This window comes from Protopterus annectens, chromosome 14.part0, assembly GCF_019279795.1.
Source record: "Protopterus annectens isolate FY-2018-M chromosome 14.part0, PAN1.0, whole genome shotgun sequence".
NCBI classification, from domain to species: Eukaryota; Metazoa; Chordata; order Ceratodontiformes; family Protopteridae; genus Protopterus; species Protopterus annectens.
Window position 1 is genome coordinate 463,986,497 of NC_056748.1, and position 23,115 is coordinate 464,009,611.

Consider the following 23,115-nt stretch of genomic DNA (forward strand, 5'->3'; position numbering starts at 1 on the left):
TGAGGAAAAAATCTGTTTTGTGTTTAGTATCTTCAATTTCTCAGGTCTCTACTCATTCTTTAAAGTGTGTATATGACTCTGTAAATGCTATATCTACAGCTGTTGCCTCTGGAACAGTGTTGATGAGGTTTGCCTGACTGCTTTATAAGAACCTCACAGAAAATGTAAAAAAAAATGAGAATTAAAATTTTTCTTTCAATGCAGATTTAGTTCTTGGATCCTCTGGTGCAGAAATGATCAAAAATGTGATGAGAGAGGTAAACTGATACAGGGAATCTCTCAGATTTTTCAGCCCCCCCTTCTATAAATTTTCCAATGGGTTTTCTGTTCCCTCATCCAATTTTGGCAATAAACAAATTAAAGTCTCAGCAAAATGCTTATTAGTGCTTTAAAAATGCAACTGTGGGGGGGTCCAAAAAGAAAGCAGGACCCCCCCCCAGAACAAATGACAGTCAAATAAGGAAGATAGACTGTATAAGGGACTTTGTCCATCCCCTCCCTCCCATACACTCTTTTATCCCTTCCCAGAAGTCTGAATCTCTTACAATCTGTTGCCAAAGAGAGAGAATCAGACATATGGGTTCTGAGGCTGATTCAGCAGGATTATAGATGGCAATGGGAATCGTCCATTCGAGGGAATTATTCCACATCTAGCAGACCAAATCCCTCTGTCCTGTCTTACAGCACATGCTGTCTCAGGGGGTAATTGAAATAGGTCTTCCTTTCCCAGTTGGGAAAAGGTTTTATTCAAGAATGTTTTGGTGCCGAAGAAAGAAAATGACTGAAGTACATTCCTTTCCTAAACCAAAATGTGTTAGTGCCCAAGTTCAAAATGCTTTCACTTCACAATCTCTTGCCTCTTCCTCATTTGATTGTTGTGTAACCTTCGGTTTAAAAAGTGCTTATTATCACATTTCTATTCATCTAGACTTCAGATGTTTATTAAGGTTTCATGTGTCTGGATCACACTGTTAGTTCTCTGCCTTGCCTGGGGGTTATCCACTACTTCAAGAGTATTCACAAAGTCTCTAACTCCTGTAATAGCCCATTGCAGGCTACAGGATATCCACATTTTTCCATATTTAGACGACTTTTCCGAGGATGTGCTTTAGGTACTAATTGGGGGTAAGAAAGCCTGCTTATATAAAATCATATATTAGCAAATTAAAAAGGTTTTCTAGTTGGTGCCAACAGTATAACCACTACCCATTCAGAGCTAGTTGTTTTGTGGTTTTACAGTATTTGTGTGTTATTATCCTATGGCCTTTAATATTCCTCTGTCAAGGTTAATTTATCAGTCATTTCAATATGTCTTCCCATGGATCCTTCACTTTCTAGGCAGTCTCATGACAAAATGTTCTTGAAAAGGGCTTTTCATAAGAGGCCTCCAAGTAAACCGGAAGCCCCTCCTTGGGATTGTAACTTTGTGTTAGAGAAGGTATCACTTGCTCCATTTGAACCAGCTAACCTGGCTGACTTCAGTTTTTAACATGGAAAACCGTTTTATTGATTACTATGACCTCTGCAAGAAGGGTATCTGAGTTGCAAGCTCTAATGGCGAGTCAGCCCTACTTCAGTTTCCACAGAGACATGGTTTCTTTGAGAAACCATGCTCTCCATGCAAAATGGTCCACCTAACCTGAAAAGGGCTAGTAGCTACTTGTTTAATGTTTACTTACAAAGAGCTTATTTGACAAAAATGTCTTTCTGCAAATTTTCAGTTTACCCAACCTCCAAAAGGGCTAGTAATCTTCTGTTTAAATGTTAACTCACTAAAAGCTTATTACATAATGTATTATATTTCTGTAAATGTTTTAATTGTTCTGTGCAAATCTTGGTTATTCTTTTGTAGCATGTAATATGTAACTTGCAATGTTTGGAGCTTTTCTCCCCGGGCCTCCACTGAAAACAGGTTCTTTATGGCCCAGTGGACTTCCTCGGTCATCTAACTTAGATAGATAGATAGATAGATAGATAGATAGATAGATAAATAATCCTTCTGTAATGCCTAAAGTGGTATCCAAGTTCACCTTAAGCCAAACTATCCATCTCCTTGTTTTCTTTTCTGAACCTAACATGAGGGAGAGAGGATATTCTATACCTTGGATGTCTACAGACGTCTCTGGTACTGTCACACAGAACTACATTTTTCAGATCTTTGGATCAGTTCAGGTAGGAATAAGGGACAACATGTGTCAAAACAAACTATTTCCAAATGGTTGACTAAGGCTATTACCTTTTGTTATACTCACCATAACAAAACTATTCCAGACAGGGTCAAGGCTGTCTCTACCAGGGCCTTGGCTTCATTTATGGCTTTTTGGAAAGGGTTGGATTCTAGAAGTATTCTAGAAGCTGCAGTTTGGTTCTCTGCACATACTTTTACAAAGCACTATGAACTAAAGTCCTTCTCTAGGTCTAAAGCAGGTTTTGCTAGGACCATTCTCCTTCTGCCTGCCAAATGTGGTAAGCTAGGGTAGTACCCATAAAGCAATGACTACTGCAGCAGTGATTATTGTGATGAATATAGTACATTTATGTAAGTAAACTTACCATAACACTAGATGCTCAAATGATCACTGCTACAATAGCTGCTCCCTCCATCGATCCCCCTTGTATCTTGGTGTTTTGTTTATGCCAGGGTGTTGACATTCATTTTTTTTATTCCTAGTACTGTACTTTAAGGGCTCAGCCTGTCTGTTTCTATTGGCATGAAAACTTTTTTTAGTCAGCTGAGCTCAAGTGGATAGATGGTTTGGGCGCATGGAAGGTGCCCTGAAACTTTAGAAGGATATAACCTATATAGCCAAGCCTACTGCAGCAGTAATCATTCAAAGGGTCTATATTAAATATTCAAACTCCTAAACGTTCGAATCACTAAAGATCGAACTTTAGTGATCGAACGCTTAAATGTTTGCATATTTTAAAAAATTAAAAAATAAATAAAACAAAATGTAAATGTGGCCTGCGTCCCCCACAACCCCTGCTACTTAAATATACCAACTCCGAGATCGCACTTCAGTATGCTACAGTGTGGAAATGGAAAATTTCCCATTCTGTACACTGTAGCACGATCTTGAGTTGGTATATTTAAGTAGCAGGGGTGTGGTGGGTGCAGGGGCGCTTGCCCCCCTGCTTACACCCTTTAGTTTTCTTTTTTGTTTTAATTTTTTTTTAAATATTTTAAAATATTAGAACATTTAAGCGTTCGATCACAAAAGTTCGATCTTTAGTGATTCAAAGGTTTAAGCGTTCGAATATTTAATATAGACCCTCATTCAAACATCTACTGTTATGGTAAGTTTACTTACACAGTTGTACTTTCCTCTTGGCATGGGTGCAATTAGAGGTATAAACAACAATTCCTGATTTTAATTACAGCATTGCAGTACCTTTCCACGTAACTGACTGAGAAAATACTTGCACTTTAAGTGCCATCTCCGGTTGTAATATTACATTAAAAAATGTTCCTCAGCTTCTCCTTCTACAGGCATCAATACAGAGAGGTTTATTTGAGAATTCCTGAGTATTTTTTTCAGGTTAGCAGTCCTCATGTTCTCATGTTGCATCAACACTTCCTCCCTGATTTCCTACTTCCTCCCTAGTAACTGACGTTCTTGTCCTTTTAGTGTCATCATGACAGTGGCATGATTGGTAATGCATCAGATGGCTGTCAAGGGGTCAAACTATAAACATCGTAATCTGAAGGGCCATTCTGAATTTTGTGGCATCCTGCTTGCAGGAAATGCAGGACAATTGAAAGTAATGAAGTACGGAGCCCTGTTTGGTCAGATAGTTTCAAATGGCCTAAGCTTTACCCTGTAGATGTGTATTTGCTCATCACCAAACAGGTCACTTTGTCACCTGCTGATTAGGTGGAGTGATCGTAGGTAGGGGGGGTTCAAGGGACTGAGCATGGAGTTAAGCAGATGGCTGTGCCATTTTCCAGTAGCATTGTGGTAGGAGAGGCTAGCAACTTGAGCTATAGGGTTATTGCCTTTGCAGGGAGGTGTACTGATGGTAGGCTGTGGGTGGGGCTTTGTTTGTCACCCCTTTTATTTTCTCTGAAGTGACCTTTTCCTATGGGTATTGTATGACCCTGAAGAATAGTTTATTAGCTGTGTGATGTTGTGCACCTCCCCAGCTTCCCTACATTAGGAGGGTGAGGGTGCAGTCACATCCCATTCCATAAAAACATGCTGTTTTCAATGTCATGAAAATTAGCATTGCCAGTTAGTTAATTTGTTCATAGGTTGGTACTAGGCTATCAGCCCTAGGGCCTATACAAGCCTAGCCATAACAATAATTCCCTGCTATTTCTTCCCACACTATTTACTTCCCTGGACCCTTGTCTAGCAGGCGACTGACATGATCCCCGGGGTGAATTGAACCGTACTAGCAAGTGTTTAAAAGAAGTTATATTAACTTATTTTCAGGAGCAGTATAAAACAATTCAACTCTTCCATCTGATGAGATGTTAAATTGAGGTCCCACCTGCTTGAGATGGTGGTAGATCAGGTGGATGTAAAAAATCCAGTGGCACCTATCAAAAAGAGTAGGAGAAGCTACCCGATATTTTGGCCAAATTTTACCTAGTAGTATAAATACCACCTCATGTCCTCCATGAAATGGGCTACTAGCCTATTGGGACTAGCCCTCTCGGCAAAGGATAGATAGATAGATAGATAGATAGATAGATAGATAGATAGATAGATAGATAGATAATTCAAATAAATAATTTATATATATATATGAGACTAAGATGCAGTACCCCCGGACTAGAAGAGAAGTATATAACATCAAGGAGATATGACATACATTTACAATTTTGCAGGACTTGCATGCTGACAGCTGTAAGGAATGTTTATTTGAATTCCATTGGATCTAACAGAAGAAAATAAATATTTTTTGTTGGTGCTATTTGATATAATGTACATCACTGACTTAATTCCAACATTAGGGTTTGGATATAAATGGACATGTATTTGATCATGGCACATTTTAAAAGTTCTTGGTACAAAACATAAAACAGTGTAATGTTGTACTGCTTAGCACTATACCAAGAAAAAACTAACCTGTTGAAGAGCTTAGGTAAATGTCTTATGACAAGAAACCAAAATTAAGCTTCCATTTTCTGTGTAGCTTAGCATGTGGAGGAGTAGTTGAGACTGATTTCTTGCTGCCATTTTCAGTTTCTCCAAGAACTACAGCTCACAACAACCCAAACCTGGTGCTGTTGTCTGGTGTAGGCGGATCACTAATACCCAAAGATAACCTAGAGAGACTTGCAGCTTTATCTAGACGGACCCTTGATCGAAGAACATTTTGAAATAACTCTTCATCTATGAATCTTGGGAAGTGAGATGCAGAATGTTAGTCTTATTTCATTTTTATCTGTGCTGATAAAGTCATTGTCTTTTTCATTTAGTGCTATAACAGGAGGAAAAGGGATCCCTGTAGAAGTGGCAGGAATTGAATACATGAATGACGATCCAGCTATGGTGGATGTACTATATGCCAAAATCCATGTTAAAGATGGTTCAGATAAGTATGTTTCATTTTCTTACTTTTTATACCAAGTCTGGTTTACAAAATGTTGATGAAGTTTAATCTGTTGAAGTTAATTGCTTTTGTCATCTCAGTTCTTGTCATCTGCCTTCAGTTTAGTGTCTCCAGTTCTTTGCAGGTTATGGCCAATCATCTTCATATTTTATACACATATTTTGCAGAGACCTAGATATATGATCCTACATCACTACATTGTAGCATTTTTCCTCCAGTGGAATTCAGAAAAATTAATCAATCTGTTTTACCTCATAAACTGGTGCACTGTTAGTTTGTGGTTGCATACATAAAGCAAACATAATAGAATCAAATAATTTGATGAGTCATGATGCTTTCTTAAAGGGGCACTATGGCCAGAATCTGAAAGAAAAAATGTGTGCGTGTGTTTTATATATATATATATGTGTGTGTGTGTGTGGGTGCGCACTCACACACACATATATACTGTATCTTAATGATCTGTGCAATGCTAATGTCCCTGTAGATGTATAATTAGATATAAAGCAATGTAATGGATATTAACATTACATCTGATGTTGTCAATTTTCATTCTATCCTCAACTGATGGGTTCAGATCCGACTCGGTCATTGCTTAAGCTTGTGGCAACCAAAAACTCGAGCTTCTCCCTTACTCTCAGTGCATCAACCCCAATTACCTCAGCTCTCGTTTGCCGCTTTCAGCAAAAGATGCGGTTTACAACACTCTTGAGAGATATTGAGAGAAATTCATGAAAACTTAGTTTATTACCTTAAGTCTCTTTCTATTTTAGATTAAGTATTCTCCTTACCTATCCTATGCTTCTTTGCATCTGTTTTTCTAATTCTCATATTTCCTGTTCTTTATTGTACTTTGCGTACCTCAATACTATCGATGGTATCCTGTCCATAGTGCTGCATTTTATGTAGTTTTCTGATACCACTGTTGGTAGTTGTTTTGCCCTTTATTTTCCTTCTCTCTGTTTAATAAAAACATAAAAAGTAGTAGTAGAAATAGTAGTGAATATTTTCTCCTTTCTGACTTTGGTGTTACAGTATGGCTGAAAAATCTCCAGCAGGCTTTAAAAATGTACTAAGTGTGGGCATAAGCTCCCCATCTTAGATGTCCACACTTTATGTCTACTGTTTAGGGCCACTTCATTTGCAAGAAAATTCTATATTTGCCACAGGTTCAACTCCAGGGTTTTGGTTGAGAGCAAAAACAAATTGATTCTAAATGGTCTTTTGCCATCATCTTTTGGAGAGGCTATTTCCAGAGAGAAATCTCCAAAAACTAAAAAGACAAAACAGTCTAAGTCCTGGTCTCTGAAGCCTTCTTCTGTTTCAGAATCTGCCAAGAAAACATCTCACAAGGATCTGATCTCACCCTCAGATCTGAAGAAACTGAAAATGTCTGATCAGACTCCTTCAAATCCAAAGAAACCAGAATTAACTGATATGACCGTCTTGGATCCGACACAGTCTAAGTGGGCTCCAACTGTTGCTGGTCCATTAACTCCTATTATCTTACCAAGGACACGGTATTCACCTTCGGTGGATCCAGTACCCTCTAGGGTTCCTTCCCCATATTTGAACAGACCCAGGTCCCCTTCGGTGTTTTCCACTTGTTCTTCCAGAAGTCTCACAGAGGAAGATGTGGAAAGAGTGGTGAGGAAGATTTTGTCCACACAACTCCGGCTACATTGGAAGGAGGTATACTGCTGGGTTGCCTTCTATGTGGCCATTGTACTTTTTCTAGGTTTATATGCAAGTCGAAGGAATTTACTAGTAAAAATGCCTCCCAGATATTCAGTATTAATGTTTTTGCCAATTGTAGTACAGATTTGGGTAATTTATTTGGTACATGTTCGTGTTCAGTGTTTTATATAGGCCAGACATTTAGACCCATTAGATTATGCATTTCCGAACATTTTAGTAACATCAGAAACAAATGTCATAATAATCCTGTATATAAACATACCATTAAACATCCCACAGCACAGTTTTAATTCTCTGTTATTGATGAAGTTTTGGGTAACAGGATTTCAAAAGCTGGCTGGCATAACATTTTAAACAGAATGGAAAATACTTGGATTGTCAAATTAAGGGGTCTTTTTAACCCTGGATTGAATGAACATCTTTAAGGATGGTTACTTGACTAATTGGATGGGTGGACCTGATTTATAATTGGGTTCAGACATTTTCTATATAATGCATTTGCTTTTGGTTATTTTGTTACAGCACATTGAGAAAGGCTTTTGGCCAAACCCAGTCTGGTTGTTTTATGCATTTGAACTAATAAACCTTTTCATCCTTCCACTGTAGTGCTGGTCGTTTTGGATTTGACTCTCTTCTGGGGACAACTATAAACTACGAAAAGTCCCAACGAAAACCAACTTGGAGTCTAGAATTTATAGGAGTGATACTCAGCACAGAGTCAACCATGGCTTCACTACCACCCTCAAGAGTTCAGACCATAAGATCACAGGTCAGAAAGATGAGCTGCAGTGCCAAGGTTTAAGCCTGCTGGGTTCTTCTGATGCTGGGTTCAATGGCAACAGCAATAACATTAGTACCTTTAGTCAGATTTTACATGAGAATTCTTCAGTGGATGCTAGCCACACAATGGTCAATACTTTACCAAACCATGTCCTATGAGATACGAATCACTCAGACATGCAAGAGAGATCTCAGGTGGTGGATTTGATCAGACCAGGTTCTACAAGGCCGTCCCATTTTTTTCCCCTCAGCCCAAGGCCATAGTGGCCATGGACGCTTTCCAGTTAGGATGGGGAGGGGCATTTTCTGGGAAAAATTGTCCAAGGCACTTGGGCCCCACAAAGCCATCTTGCATATCAGTGTTCTAGAGATAAGAGCAGTGCTTTTAACATTGCAGGCCTTCCAGGATTCTCTTCCTTTGGGGACAATTGCAATTCAAACAGCATGTCAGTAGTTTGGTACATCAACAAATAAGGAGGGACCAGATCCTACCCCTTGTGATCTCATCCAACTGCTTTCCCATAGCAATACATATTCTGGGGAAATACAATGTGATAGCAGACAAACTCAGCAGATGCTTTCTTCTACCTCACGAATGATCCCTTAAGAAGAATGTCATGGAAATGATTTTCCATCAGTGGGGCCAGCCTTGCTGTGATATTTTTTGCTTCCCCTCTAAACAACAAAGGCAGCAGCTTCTTTGCCCTAAACTCCCCATAAGGGGAATCACTGAGGGATGCTGTACTTCACACTTGGGCTCCCTTGTCTACTCTACGCTTTTCCACCCATACTGCTAATTCCGAAATGCCTTCAGAAAGTTGCCATGTTGAAGAGCAAAGTCATTCTCATTGCACCTTACTGGCCTCAACAAATTTGGTTCCCCTTCCTTTGGCCTCACTTGCTTCACTAACCTTGGATTCTTGGTCTGACTCCAGACCTACTGTCTTACCCATCAGGCATGATTCATCCAAACATGACCAACCTCAGGCCAACTGCCTGGCTACTCCAGGTCCATTAATAGCCATACAACCTATGCTCTCTTCACCTGTTTGTCAAACACTTATCTTCCCATAAGCCTTCTACCAGAAAGCTCTGTTTCAGCAAATGGAAGAGGTTTGTTCACTGGGCTCATCTAAGTAATACTGAACCTTTTTCAGTCCCCATACATAGCATTTTTTAAGTTTTGTCCCATCTTTTTAAAGAAGGAGCTAGTTCATCAACAATTAAAGTTCAGTTAGCAATCATATCAAATTTTCACATTGGTTTTCAGGGTTTCTCTGTCACCTCTCATAAATTAAGAAGATCCTCCTAGAAAGGCACTCTTCTTCTAAGACCTCCTTTTCGAGATACTACTCCTCCATGGGACCTGAATCTGGTACTGCAGGCTCTTACTAAATCCCTCTTCAAACCAGCAGCTACATGTGACCTTAAATACCTTTCTTGGAAGATGATCTTTCTGGTAGCTGTTACCGCTACAAGACAAATTTCTGAGATTCAAGCCTTGTCTTCTAAATCACCCTACTTGTTTTTTCACAAAGACAGAGTTACACTTTAGACCAATGCTTCCCTTTTTTCCTAAGGTGGTGTCAGAATCTAATATCAAGCAATCCAATGATTTGCCAGTATTCTTTCCTAAATTTGCTAACAAGGGGGGATACATATTACATTTATTGGATGTCCACAGACAATTATGTTTCTACCTACATAAAACAAAATACATCAGAAAATCTGACCAATTGTTTGTTTCATTTACAGAAGTAAAATTGGGAAAACCAGTTGCAAAAGTCACTTTATCTAGGTGGCTAACCAACTGTATTTCATATGTTTATAACAAATTAGACATTACTCTACCAATACAAGCCCATTCAACTAGATCCATGTCTAGTTCAACATTGTTTCAATCCAGAAATCCCATGGATTATATATGAGCAGCAGCAAGTTGGGCTGCTCTCCCCATACCTTTGTTACTCATTACAAATTGGATCTGGCCTCCAGAGGTAGAGCATCATTTGGCCCAATGCTGCTCAGGAATATCCTTTATTGAGTGCACCCTGAATTTTAGGTACAAATAAAAATCAACATCATCATATAAAGAAGTTATGTACTCACTATAATGTTCCGTCTGCGCTGTCCATTTTCATTCTTCCTCAGCTCCCCTCCCACCAACTCCCCGTTCTTGAAAACTTCTGAAAGAATGAGTGGTTACACAACATTTCTTTCCTTTATATTAAGCTCCAGATATAGCCTTCTTCATTTCTGAATATGAATATTCCTTTCTGCTAAAGTCAGCAAATAAGATCTGAGGTAATTGGGTTGGTGTATTGTTGGTAAGGAAGAAGCTCAAGAGTTTTTGGTTGCCATGAGCTTTAGCAATGGCCAAATTGAATCTGAGGGATCAAATCAGAACCCATTAGTTGAGGAAGAATGAAAATGGACAACACAGATTGAATGTTATGGGGGGAGTACATAACCTTTTTTGTTTTTGACTCGTTTCTCTTTCCCATAGTTCACTTTGTGTCCACAGAAAATTGGATTACAGTGCCATATCCTTTCATGCAACATCTTTTCATTTGCTTAGAATGGCACTGAATAACAGTTTACATTCAGAATGTCTGGACAGAGTTTTTTCCTAGTGGCACTCTATGACGGTTTATGTTCTTTGTCATGTTTTAAATATACTCTAATAAAGCCTTTCTTCTTCATATCTAAAATAGTTATTACATTAGAGTTTCTGTAAAGAGAGGGATAACTTGTGTACAACTCATTATGTCAGTGGTGCTGGGATTCTTGACTTTTAAGTCTTAGATTCTCTGACACTGTACACTAAAACAGCTTTGAATCCCCTTAGACTCAAAATAATTATGACCACAAAGGGAGGAAATGTAGGCAACTGTAAGTGACAATGCATACTAAAAGAGATGTGAATTCCCAGAGATGCAGAAGGTTTGTAGGGAGGAAAATTAGAACAAAGGCTACAAACATCTTACTGTTTTGGCTTAACCTAAGACAAAAACCTTCAAATGTGATGGCTACAAAGATTGAAACACATTGAGACAAACTGATGAAGAATTATGTAATTTCATGAAGACTGAATACGTTGGGCCACAGAAGAATACAAACAGCAGTTGTTGTGTGTTAGTGCAATGATTCTTTTTATAGGAAGGAAAATAAACTGTGAGAAGAGAATGTGTTCATAGATTAGTAATAGCTAGTCAGGTTAACAACCATATACAGCCCAGCCAAGCACAAATTATCTTTAGTAAGTTTTACCTCCCTTTTAATAAGGGCCATACTGCTAATCTCTGGGTAAATTTATGTGAATCCATTCCATCATCAGGATTTAATTTGAAAGCGAATAAGATGTTAAACCATTTAACATGGAAGTGAAATTTATTGCACATGTGGAGAATCCTTTGGGTAATGAAACTACCCCTCTAAAAAGTTCTATTTATGTTATGTAAGTGGCATGTTTTGGAGCATGTTTCTAACATTATCAGTGTCCTTGAGGTGGAGAAGGTCTAGGAAAATAGATTTTTCATAGTCCAAAAAAACAAGACAGATCTTTATGTAGGAGTCTGTATGAAATTTTTTAACAGCATGTATTATGGATGTGCTGAAGTTTTATGTAGTGTATAGTTGCCCTTTAATAATTTCTGGAGAGAGTATTTCTTCTTTTTTTTTTTTGTTTGGTAACTCTTTTATGTTCTTTGGCTGCTACTAAATAGACATCCATGGTCCTTTTAGTTTTAGTTGCAGAAAGTGAGTGAGTGAGCTGGTTTTCTGAAAAGTAGACATTTCTTCAACCAAATAATCCTTTCCCATTGACTTTCAGACAGAAGTGTCTAGTTTGCTGAGCTGCTCATTCATATCTGAGAGCAGAGCAGGAGTGTGTCTTCAGATAAAGGTTATAACTCCATACTCAATGTACTTACGCTTCAGTAGAAGAGAAGGAATCTCGGGCTACAATTAGCATACCCTGTAGTTCCCCCAGGACATAACAGTCTCTGTTCCAGCTGGCCATATGTTCTGACAGCTAGAAAGACAAGTTCCTAAAAAAATGTATTGCTGTCTTCTATACAAAATATTCTGTGCACGCACTGGCACTTAATTTCTACTAAGCTTTTTCAAAGTGAGAAACGGTGGACGCATAGGGCAGTGAAGGAATCCTTTTGCAGGGAATTAAACTCGAGAGATGAGGACAGGTTGTTTTTAAGATGTAGCTGTCCCTTAAATGAGGTAGTATGAGCTTATTTGAATAGTGCATTTGCTTATTTCAAATGCTGATGTTTAATTTGCTTACTTAATGGGCCACTCTGCAGGAGAATAAATTCCAACAGGCCCTTTCATGCACATCTTGGGCTCACAAATAGGTAGTACTCTGATAAATTGTACACTCACAAATGAAGGACATTCTTTATACAAAAGTAACCAGTATGGTTACAGAGCAAAATGGTATTTCATTTGCACATTTGGCATCACATTAAATATGTACATGTTACAAGAATAACACACATGCACACAGACAAACTGTTCCGTATAACTAACATACTGTCAACATGTAGCTGATGGAGCAGCAGTAACTGCTGTAGTTTACTCAGAATTCAAATCCTGTGCCCAAAACCACAAGAGGAAAATAGTTCCACTGCTGACTGCAGGCCTGTTTCTTTTCTTCCATTGTCTGTCAGCAAGCTACTATGTATATCTGAAGATGCAACATCTTTTCCCCTTTCCTGCATGATTTTGTTCTGTGTCAAAGTTTATAAATAGCTGTTTTGTCCCAGACTCCATTTATACCATTGTGGAAATGACTTGCTTATTGGCACCCTTGTGGTTGACTTTATCAAGGCTTTCAATATGGTCAGGCTACTCTCTTGTCAAAAACGTCTTGCCGTTTTGAATCTTTTCCCTTGGGGTCATCATGTAAATCAACTCCTGCCCTCTTATATAGACTTTTCCAGGTAAAATCTTAATCAGCCATTGTAAGCGTAACTGCTCCCCAAGGTTCAGTCCTTGGCCCTTTACTGTCTTCACCATCTCTTTTCCTTATGACATTTCCTTTTCTGTTTTTATCCTGTATACTGATAAGCTTGTCCTCATGTGATTGGCTGCTTCATATCAGTCCATTAAAACAAAACTCATATCTGACCTTGATCAGCTTCTCACCTAGCTTCATAACAATTAGTCTTGAATGGAATAAAATAAAGAAATTATGCTCTACAGCCTGTATTTTAATATGGGTTCCTCTCATTGCCTTCGCTTCTGCAAAAAAATCAGCAAGACTTTCAGATATTCTCTAATATCCCAAGATATGGACCACCATGTGATACTATCCAGAGAGCCAAATGGCTTTCCCTCAGGAAACAATTAGATCTCCTTCTGTTAGCACTAACCTTTAACGTCCATCAAACATCTTCCCAAAGGACCTGCTGTGAAAGAAGTATTATACTGGCACACCTGACTAAAGAAATATTTCTAAAGCAGTTATGGGTATAGATAACCTTGCACAGTTTTTAACACATTTACTGAATTGTCACTTTATTTACTGACTGATTGATTGGCATTTGATTACCGGGAAAGTCTGGATGGGTAGAAGCTCATTTTCATGGAGGCCTGAGCAGAAAAGCTCCAAATTATTACAAAACATTTTAAGAACAATAATTATCCAATCTTTAAGAATAAAACAAAAACAGCTGCAGTTCAAATAATTATAACAAATTAGACATATATAAAAACATTAAGAATCGATACAGATATATGACCATCATTTAATATTTAATGAAATATTAGTTTGTAAGAAATTAAAGGTAAATTGGTTTAATATAAACAAGAACTGCAAGATGAATTGAGGGAATAACAGGCTTTTAGTATATTTAGAGAGAATGCTTACGACATAGGCAAACATATATTTATATTAAAGAAAACAAACCATGTTAACATGCTCACAATTACAAACATTGTACATCACAGATATTGTTTTATGCAGTCATCAATCCAGCATTACATAAATTGTTCATTTCCTGCCCTCCCTTGAACCTCACACCCCCTCCAAAACATTATTCTGCATGTATTGTTCCCACAATTTTCATTTTTTCTATTTAACTTTGATCCTATTCTTTTGTAAATATCCTACTTCCAGTTGTTTTATCTCTGTTACAATATTTACTACTTCAAACAGAGGTGGTTTAGACTTTGATTTCCATTTGCTAGTAATTGCTTTTTGGCAGCCACCAGAAATGAATTTAACAAGATGTTACTATGTCTAGGCAATTCATATTCTGTATCACAGCTCAAAAATAATTTTATTTACATCCATTTGCTAACCCAATATTTTTGACAGAGTACTCTGCAGGGAATTTTTTAAATCCGCCAACTCTTTATAGTCCCAAAACATATATTTCAAGTTACCTCTTTCCTCCCTATCTCACCAGTATTTGCCATTTACCTGAGGAAAATTTCTTTGGAGTCTGCTTGGGATATAAAAATACCTATGCAAACACTACCAAACAAAAATCCTAAATCTTCTAGACTTTGTTGCTTATTTGGGAGCCATACGTATGTCCTCCCATTATTTTCTTGTGAATTGCTTATCCAGTCTTTCTTCCAAATCTTTTCTAACCTCCTCTGATTGATTCCTTTAGTTATCATGCAATATTTTGCATGTTTTACTAATTATCACTTTTTTTAATAGCAGCTTCTGTTCTAGATTCAAATAAAAACTGTAACAGAGCAGGTCTTTTACTTAGGATTCCCCGATCCTTTTTTTTTTGCTTATACTCTGATATCTATCCCTGATAGGGAAGGCAGTCACTAGCCTGCAGTCCAAATGTCTTCTAAGCCTCTTCCCATTGTGTTACCTTTCCATGTGTAGTTATTTGCTCCCAATACCATAGTTCCTTTGCCAGTTTTCTCCACTAAATTCCAGCCTCATTGTATCTATTCTTTGTACCTCTTTTAATTGCAGTCATCCCTATCGGACACTATTCTCAAATAGTGGCATTAATAGTTGAGTAGGTTTTGGATTGACTTTGATGTGTGTGTTATTTATGAAGCATTTCCCAATTTGTCGAGAGTGAGTAGATTAATGTAAACTCCACTGGAATAATTGTGTTTTGATTTGTAGATAATTGCAAAGCTGCTTATTGGTAAGCTAAGAGAGTTTAGATGTATCTGTGTATTGTCATGTGAAGGTCGGAGAAAATATTGAATATTCATAGTTAACCATATTGGCTTCATAGTTTTCATTAGCTATTTGCTGGGTGTTTTCTGGTTTAATAATGATTTAGCAGACCAATAATGTCTAGTGTACTTGAAGAGTTGAATTTTGATTTGCAGGTTGGTGCAACACTTTCTATTGGTGACTTCTGACTGTTTGGACCAATCTGACTAGAGCTATATTAGGTTTTGAGACAGCATTGGATAGTAGTGCATGACTATGTTTAGCTACATTTCACCTGTTAATTATTTATGAGGTGTTTTTTGATTTGTTCATAGTGATTAGGTAGACCTATAACTTGTAGTCCTTTAGGAGCAACTAATCCTGATTTGTAGGTAATTGTGATCATTAGCTTGGTGCTTTTGCTAGTGAGTGTTTTACATACTTGATTTCAGTTTACATGATTGGATACTTGATGTTATTTAAAGTTTTTAAAATTGTTTATACACTTTATGTTAATGTAAAATCAAGTAGATTGCTGTTTCACAGGTTAACACCCCTGCTCAAAAAAATTTAAATAAAAAACAGCAACTAAGTACTGAGCAGAAGTGAAAGTGAGAGTATCACAAAAAATAACAGTCCCAGTTATAAAATCCACATAGTGAGAGTATCACAAAAAATAACAGTCCCAGTTATAAAATCCACGTAGTTTATTGCAGATAAGGTTAAACGGACAAGCGCTTTCACTGTATCAGCTACATCAGATCCATAATTAAACCCCCCTAACAGACAATATATATGGGAAAAACATAAAAGCAATCAGCCTATCAAAAAAATCAATTCAACACAGGTCTCTACTTAAAGCCATAGCATGCTGCGAAAGGCTACAAAACGCAGCATGATACAAAAATATATATTTGCAAGAAATAGCTTGAAACATCCTATAAAATATGTAGAGTGAGCTATCACATAAAATCTACATATAATAATCTAATGCATAGAAAATTTTGTGATGCATAAAAGCTTATTATAAGCATTACCATATATATAAAACAACAAATTTATGCCAAACCTGGGATCAATATTCCCCTATCAGCTCTTATGAATATTATCCAGTCACTCTCTTTACCTTCAATAAACATCCTATCATCGCCTGCTCAGTGAGAATATAAAAACACATAATAACCTGACACATAAAATTTATATATAGTATACTAATACATAAAAAATTTTAATACATAGGGCTTAATGTAAGCAATGTTATGTGTATAAAAATACTAGATGGCTATAAAGCCTAGAATCATTTCACATGTCTACGCTGCCTCAACCTAGGTTTAATAGATGCCCTTTCATTTAAACCTAGTCCCCTGTCAGCTCTTAATAGTGTTATCCAGTCACTTTCTTTGCCTTCAGTAAACGTCCTAACATCACCACCCCTCAGAGTTGGGGTGATGACTTCTAACACTCTAAAAAGAAATTCATGGTCATGACCATATGTGGCTACATGCTTGGCTAAGGCATTGTGTAATGTGCCCTTCCTAATGTGATACTTGTGCTCTCTCATCCTGTCTCTAAGGGGGCGGTTGGTCTTACCCACATAAAAAGAAGAACACAGCTGGCACACTGCTAAGTAAACCACATGAACAGTCATGCAATTAGCTTCCACATTAGTGTGAAAAACTCTTTGTAAATCCGGATGAAAAAACTCTACATTACTGTCTATGAAGGGGCAAAAATTGCAGTGGCCACAAGGTCTAGTACAACCGACCTTCGTAGGACGTTTATCCAATCTTGGATAGCACAACATCCTTTTCAAGTTATTCTTGTTCCTAAAGAGGAAGCGTGGAGCTTCCCCCACTGTCTGCTTTAGGTCATCATCAACCTGCAGGACACACCAAAACTTACTTACAATCTCCTTAATATCAGACTGGTCTGATGAATAAATTGTCGAGAACTTAACACAAGGTTCAGTCTTTTCATCCCCAATAATACTGGGATTGATGGATCCAAAATACGGCCTGGCTACTGTTGAACGTAAATTATGTACCTCATCCAAATACTGATTGACTTCGTTCTCATTATAACCCCTTTCTACTAACCTCTTTCTCAGGTTATCTAATTCATTGGCAAACCCTATATCCATAGGGTTTAACCTAGATGCCCTGATCGCCTGTCCTTTCATGATATTCCTGAATATGAACGGTGGATGCATACTCATTCTCATGAGTAATGAGTTACAGTGACAAGCCTTATGGTATACCCCCGTATTGATGATATCGTCGGATAAGCTTTCCACAAATAAATCTAGAAACTCAATCTTATGCTCAGAGAAATGCATGGTAAACTTGAGGAAAGTAGTTAAATTGTTCATCATTGTATACATGGACTGCAATTGTGCTGGTGTCCCTTTCCATAAAACAAAAAGTCATCGACAAAACGCCGATAGAACACTACATGTTCCCTAAACAGTGTTTCACAGAATAGCACATGTTCCTCCCAATAGGCTAAGAATATGTTAGCATAGCTATTCGCACAAGGTGTGCCCATAGCCACACCGTCACATTGCCTATAAATAACATCTCTGAACATGAATAAATTGTTTTCAAGAACCAGTTCTAGGAAATGTACTATCAAATCAATCTTGACATCCCCATAACCACTATGTTCCCTTTGATATTCTAAAACATAAGTGAGTCCTAATCCATTTGGGATGACTGTGAAAAGGGACTGAACGTCAAATGTTACAAAACGACAGTCCACTATAGTTCCTTGTTGTTTAATACATTCATAGAGGTCAACTAGGAACTGTTTAGAATCTCGTAATACAAAGGTATTATTATTCAAAACTTGCTTAAGGTGTTTTTCTATAAAGACAGATAAATGTTCAGTGACCCACGCACGGCCAGAAACAATTGGTCTCATGGGTGGATCTTTGGGGTCTTTATGTATCTTAGGTAATCCATGTATAACAGGAATAACAGGTGTCTGGATATAAAGATACTCATACAATTCCTTCCCAATTAAATTGCTCTTAAAAATATCCAGTAGAGTGCAACCAACATACCTAATTATATCATTGACGGCATCTGCTGTAATCACTTCATAAAATTTATCACGCAACATAATTTCCATGGTTGCATTATAATGTGACATATCCATAACATTTGACGTTCAGTCCCTTTTCACATTCATCCCAAATGGATTAGGACTCAATTATGTTTTAGAATATCTAAGGGAACATAGTGGTTATGGGGATGTCAAGATTGATTTGATAGTACATTTCCTAGAACTGGTTCTTGAAAACAATTTATTCATGTTCAGAGATGTTATTTAAACATATTCTTAGCCTATTGGGAGGAACATGTGCTATGACTTTTGTTTTATGGAAAGGGACACCAGCACAATTGCAGTCTACGTATACAATGATGAACAATTTAACTACTTTCCTCAAGTTTACCATGCATTTCTCTGAGCATAAGATTGAGTTCCTAGATTTGGTATACCCACTGTAACTCATTACTCATGAGAACGAGTATGCATCCACCGTTCATATTCAGGAATATCATGAAAGGACAGGCGATCAGGGCATCTAGGTTAAACCCTATGGATATAGGGTTTGCCAATGAATTGGATAACCTGAGAAAGAGGTTAGTAGAAAGGGGATATAATGAGAACGAAGTCAATCAGTATTTGGATGAGGCACATAATTTACGTTCAACAGTAGCCAGGCCGTATTTTGGACCCATCAATCCCAGTATTATTGGGGATGAAAAGACTGAACCTTGTGTTAAGTTCTCGACAATTTATTCATCAGACCAGTCTGATATTAAGGAGATTGTAAGTAAGTTTTGGTGTGTCCTGCAGGTTGATGATGACCTAAAGCAGATAGTGGGGGAAGCTCCACGCTTTCTCTTTAGGAACAAGAATAACTTGAAAAGGATGTTGTGCTATCCAAGAGTGGATAAACGTCCTACGAAGGTCGGTTGTACTAGACCTTGTGGCCACTGCAATTTTTGCCCCTTCATAGACAGTAATGTAGAGTTTTTTCATCCGGATTTACAAAGAGTTTTTCACACTAATGTGGAAGCTAATTGCATGACTGTTCATGTGGTTTACTTAGCAGTGTGCCAGCTGTGTTCTTCTTTTTATGTGGGTAAGACCATCCGCCCCCTTAGAAACAGGATGAGAGAGCACAAGTATCACATTAGGAAGGGCACATTACACAATGCCTCAGCCAAGCATGTAGCCACATATGGTCATGACCATGAATTTCTTTTTAGAGTGTTAGAAATCATCACCCCAACTCTGAGGGGTGGTGATGTTAGGACGTTTACTGAAGGCAAAGAAAGTGACTGGGTAACACTATTAAGAGCTAACAGGGGACTAGGTTTAAATGAAAGGGCATCTATTAAACCTAGGTTGAGGTAGCGTAGACATGTGAAATGATTCTAGGCTTTATAGCCATCTAGTATTTTTATACACATAACATTACTTACAATAAGCCCTATGTATTACATTTTTTTATGTATTAGTATACTATATATAAATTTTCTGTGTCAGGTTATTATGTGTTTTTATGTTCTCAGAGAGCAGGTGATGATAGGATGTTTATTGAAGGTAAAGAGAGTGACTGGATAATATTCATAAGAGCTGATAGGGGAATATTGATCCCAGGTTTGGCATAAATTTGTTGTTTTATATATATGGTAATGCTTATAATAAGCTTTTATGTATCACAAATTTTCTATGCATTAGATTATTATATGTAGATTTTATGTGATAGCTCACTCTACATATTTTATAGGATGTTTCAAGCTATTTCATGCAAATATATATTTTTGTATCATGCTGCGTTTTGTAGCCTTTCGCAGCATGCTATGGCTTTAAGTAGAGACCTGTGTTGAATTGATTTTTTTGATAGGCTGATTGCTTTTATGTTTTTCCCATATATATTGTCTGTTAGGGGGGTTTAATTATGGATCTGATGAAGCTGATACAGTGAAAGCGCTTGTCCGTTTAACCTTATCTGCAATAAACTACGTGGATTTTATTACTGGGACTGTTATTTTTTGTGATACTCTCACTACATGGATTTTATAACTGGGACTGTTATTTTTTGTGATACTCTCACTTTCACTTCTGCTCAGTACAGTTGCTGTTTTTTACTTTATGTTAATGGTCTGAAGACGCAGTTTCAACCACAAAAGCGTTTACCTATTCACACAAGTAAGAGTTTTTATTATAACAGCCGTGGTGGTCATGTTAGGATTTGGGGTTTTTATACCTCAGATCTCATTTGCCACCATTGCAAACAGGCATAGATTGCGAGCTTTAAACCTTTAGGGCTTGTTTAAGTCAATAGTTTTTCCAGTTATACAGGTTTAATTTCCTTTATTCTGTTATAGTTATTTCTCTTGCCTCCTTTTTTACCTATAAAAATTTTATAAACTAGCCCTTTTTCTCATACTCCTTGAGTACCTAGCAGTACCATTGCTGGTAGTCTTCTCTTTGTGTAGTTATTATAGTACTTCTGATTACCATTGCTGGTAATCCTTTCTTATCCTTATTTCCTTTAAAAAAATAATTTCTGTCTTTCTAGTTCTTTTTAGTTATAGTGATTTGTTGTCCAGTTTTCTCTCTAGGTTTTCAAAATGTCGGACAATCCATCCGGTTTCAAAAAATGTGTAGCTTGTGGGCACAAGTTCTTGAACGCAGACACCCACACAGAATGTCTGTACTGTTTAGGTCCCAAACACCTATATGTAGATTGTGATATTTGTAAGGACTTTAATTCCTGAGCTTTGATTGACAGGAAGAATAAGCTTATCATTAGGGGTCTTATTCTTTCCAGACACACTACTGCTGTTGCTGGGACTCAGACCCCTAAAAACAGGATGAGAAGGGTGACTGTGTTACAAAGGACAAGGATTCACACAAAATATCCCTGATCGTCCTTTTACTTAGGTGTCAACATTGACTGTTTCATCAAAGCCACCAGCTAAACTTTTTCAAAAGTCAGATCACACTGTTTCAGATCCAGAATCAAGAGTTGAGAGATCCCCTCGGATCCATATCCCCCCTTTACCATCTCTGTTCCTTCAACAGTCACCCAGAAGACATTCTAGGCTCTCTTCAATGGCTTCCTGTCTTCCATTTACCAGGAGCCTATCCGAAGCAGATGTGGATAAGATAAGGAAGTTCCTCAGGGCTCAAATTCAAATGTGAGTTCTCTTGGCTCCAGTCTCATTGGATCCTGGGAGCCTTCATAGATCCACACCACCTTTAATATCTCCTTTTTAAATCGGTCCTTTGGTTTCAGAGCCATCAGATCCAAAATCCTTGGGGATGTCAAGTTTGGAAGATCATTGTTTCTTTAACTCTGATAGTTCCTGTGATCTGGCTCCAAGTACCTCTGAGCTGGAGGACTATCAGAGCTGAAGTATTGACGCTGGCTCCAAAGCTGTCAGAGCCATCTCTTCCTTTGGAGCATCAGCATTATATAGCTCAGTTGTGACTCTCTTCTTGGGTGGTTTGCCTACTGGATGTCAGAAGCTGGTAATCCGAGAGGGTCCTTTGTTGGAGCCATCAGTTTCTGCTTTCCCTTGGTGCTCTACTTTTGAGGTAGTGGAGAAAGTCTTCTCTATGCCTAGACAGCAGTCAACCCTGTACTCCTTGGATCAGACTTCTTTATCTCATTCGGTTTTACATCCTAAGCCTTGTTTATCTGTTCCACTGGGGAAACCAGTCTGAGCATGCCTCCAGTCTACCTGTCAGGGAATCGTTATCTCTTCTGATACCTCCTCAGAGCATCCAAATGAGGAGGTCTCAGAAGAAGTCATGCAAGAGGAGGCTCTTAGACTTCCCACAAGAGTCTGTCACAGAAGACACTAATTTTGATGAGGGGTAAGGGTCCTGCAATCACTATCTGATGATGTCTCCTTTGGAAACATTGTGGAATTCCTTAAACAAAGAGGTGGTTGATCTCCCATAACCATTCCCAAGAGGAATCAGAGTTTCTGGAGGCTTTCAGGTCTGGCCCATCTACCTCCTGGGTAACTCCACCCATGGAAGAGCTTATAAATCTGGTCTCTCAGTGTGTGTGGAGAGGAACCAGACATTGTCAAGCCTATTCCCAAGAGACCATACAAAATCCTTGCATCCCAAAAAGACAATCTACACTGGAGTAAAGGGGTGTCCATTGATGCCATGGCTGTTGTGGCAGCCATGAGAAAGGAACTAGCAGAACAGAGTTCCTCTGTCCACTCCCCTAACAGGGAGTCTAGGGTGCTCAACAGGTTTTGGGAAGCATGTCTATGCATCAGCGACCCTCCAATTAACCTTGCCAGTACTGACTGTATAAGTTACTAATTTTATGAAAGCACAAATAAGTAAATGGATTGGTATTCCACAGCAGGCTTTTTTTGATTGAAAGGGCACATCACATATATGCTTCAAACCTGGCCATGAGAAAGCAGCCAAGACCAGCATTAGTAAAGATGCAATCATACCAGCAAAAAAAGCTGATCCTGACGTAACTGCGGCAGAAGGGGAAAGTATTGCATATTGTAGACAGGAAAATGATTATTCACTGTACACCAGGCAGAAGAGAAGAAAATTTATCTCAGCAAGTAAGGAATGCTGAGAGGCGGGGTTGAGATTCAAGCGGTTGTATCCATCTGTTTTCAGAATATTTTTCCTGGCTAAGGAGGAAGTACAAAAAAATGTATCCAACAAAAATTGAGCCATCAAACAGAAGTGGACTCTGCTTCTCATCCTTCTGACAATAAAGCTAATAGACTTTACCAGTGAAACATTTTCAACTGTCCAAAGGAAAATGCTTGAGAGACAGAACAAAACACAAGAGTTTACTATAAGAGTCAGGAGTACCTTGGACTTGAGCCAGAGTCTGGTGTTGTGAGCTG

General features: G+C 38.1%; 1 protein-coding gene across 8 annotated transcripts in view; it reads left to right on the forward strand.

Annotated features, from left to right (window-relative positions):
• The window catches only part of ASCC1 (activating signal cointegrator 1 complex subunit 1), a gene marked incomplete at its 3' end in the record, with an annotated part of 476,277 nt that overhangs the window by 337,264 nt on the left and 115,898 nt on the right, over positions 1–23,115 (forward strand). For all 8 annotated transcript variants that reach the window (XM_044056221.1, XM_044056218.1, XM_044056214.1 and 5 more), the window contains 1 exon segment: positions 5,429–5,548. In XM_044056221.1, the coding sequence (XP_043912156.1) occupies positions 5,429–5,548 (120 nt within the window).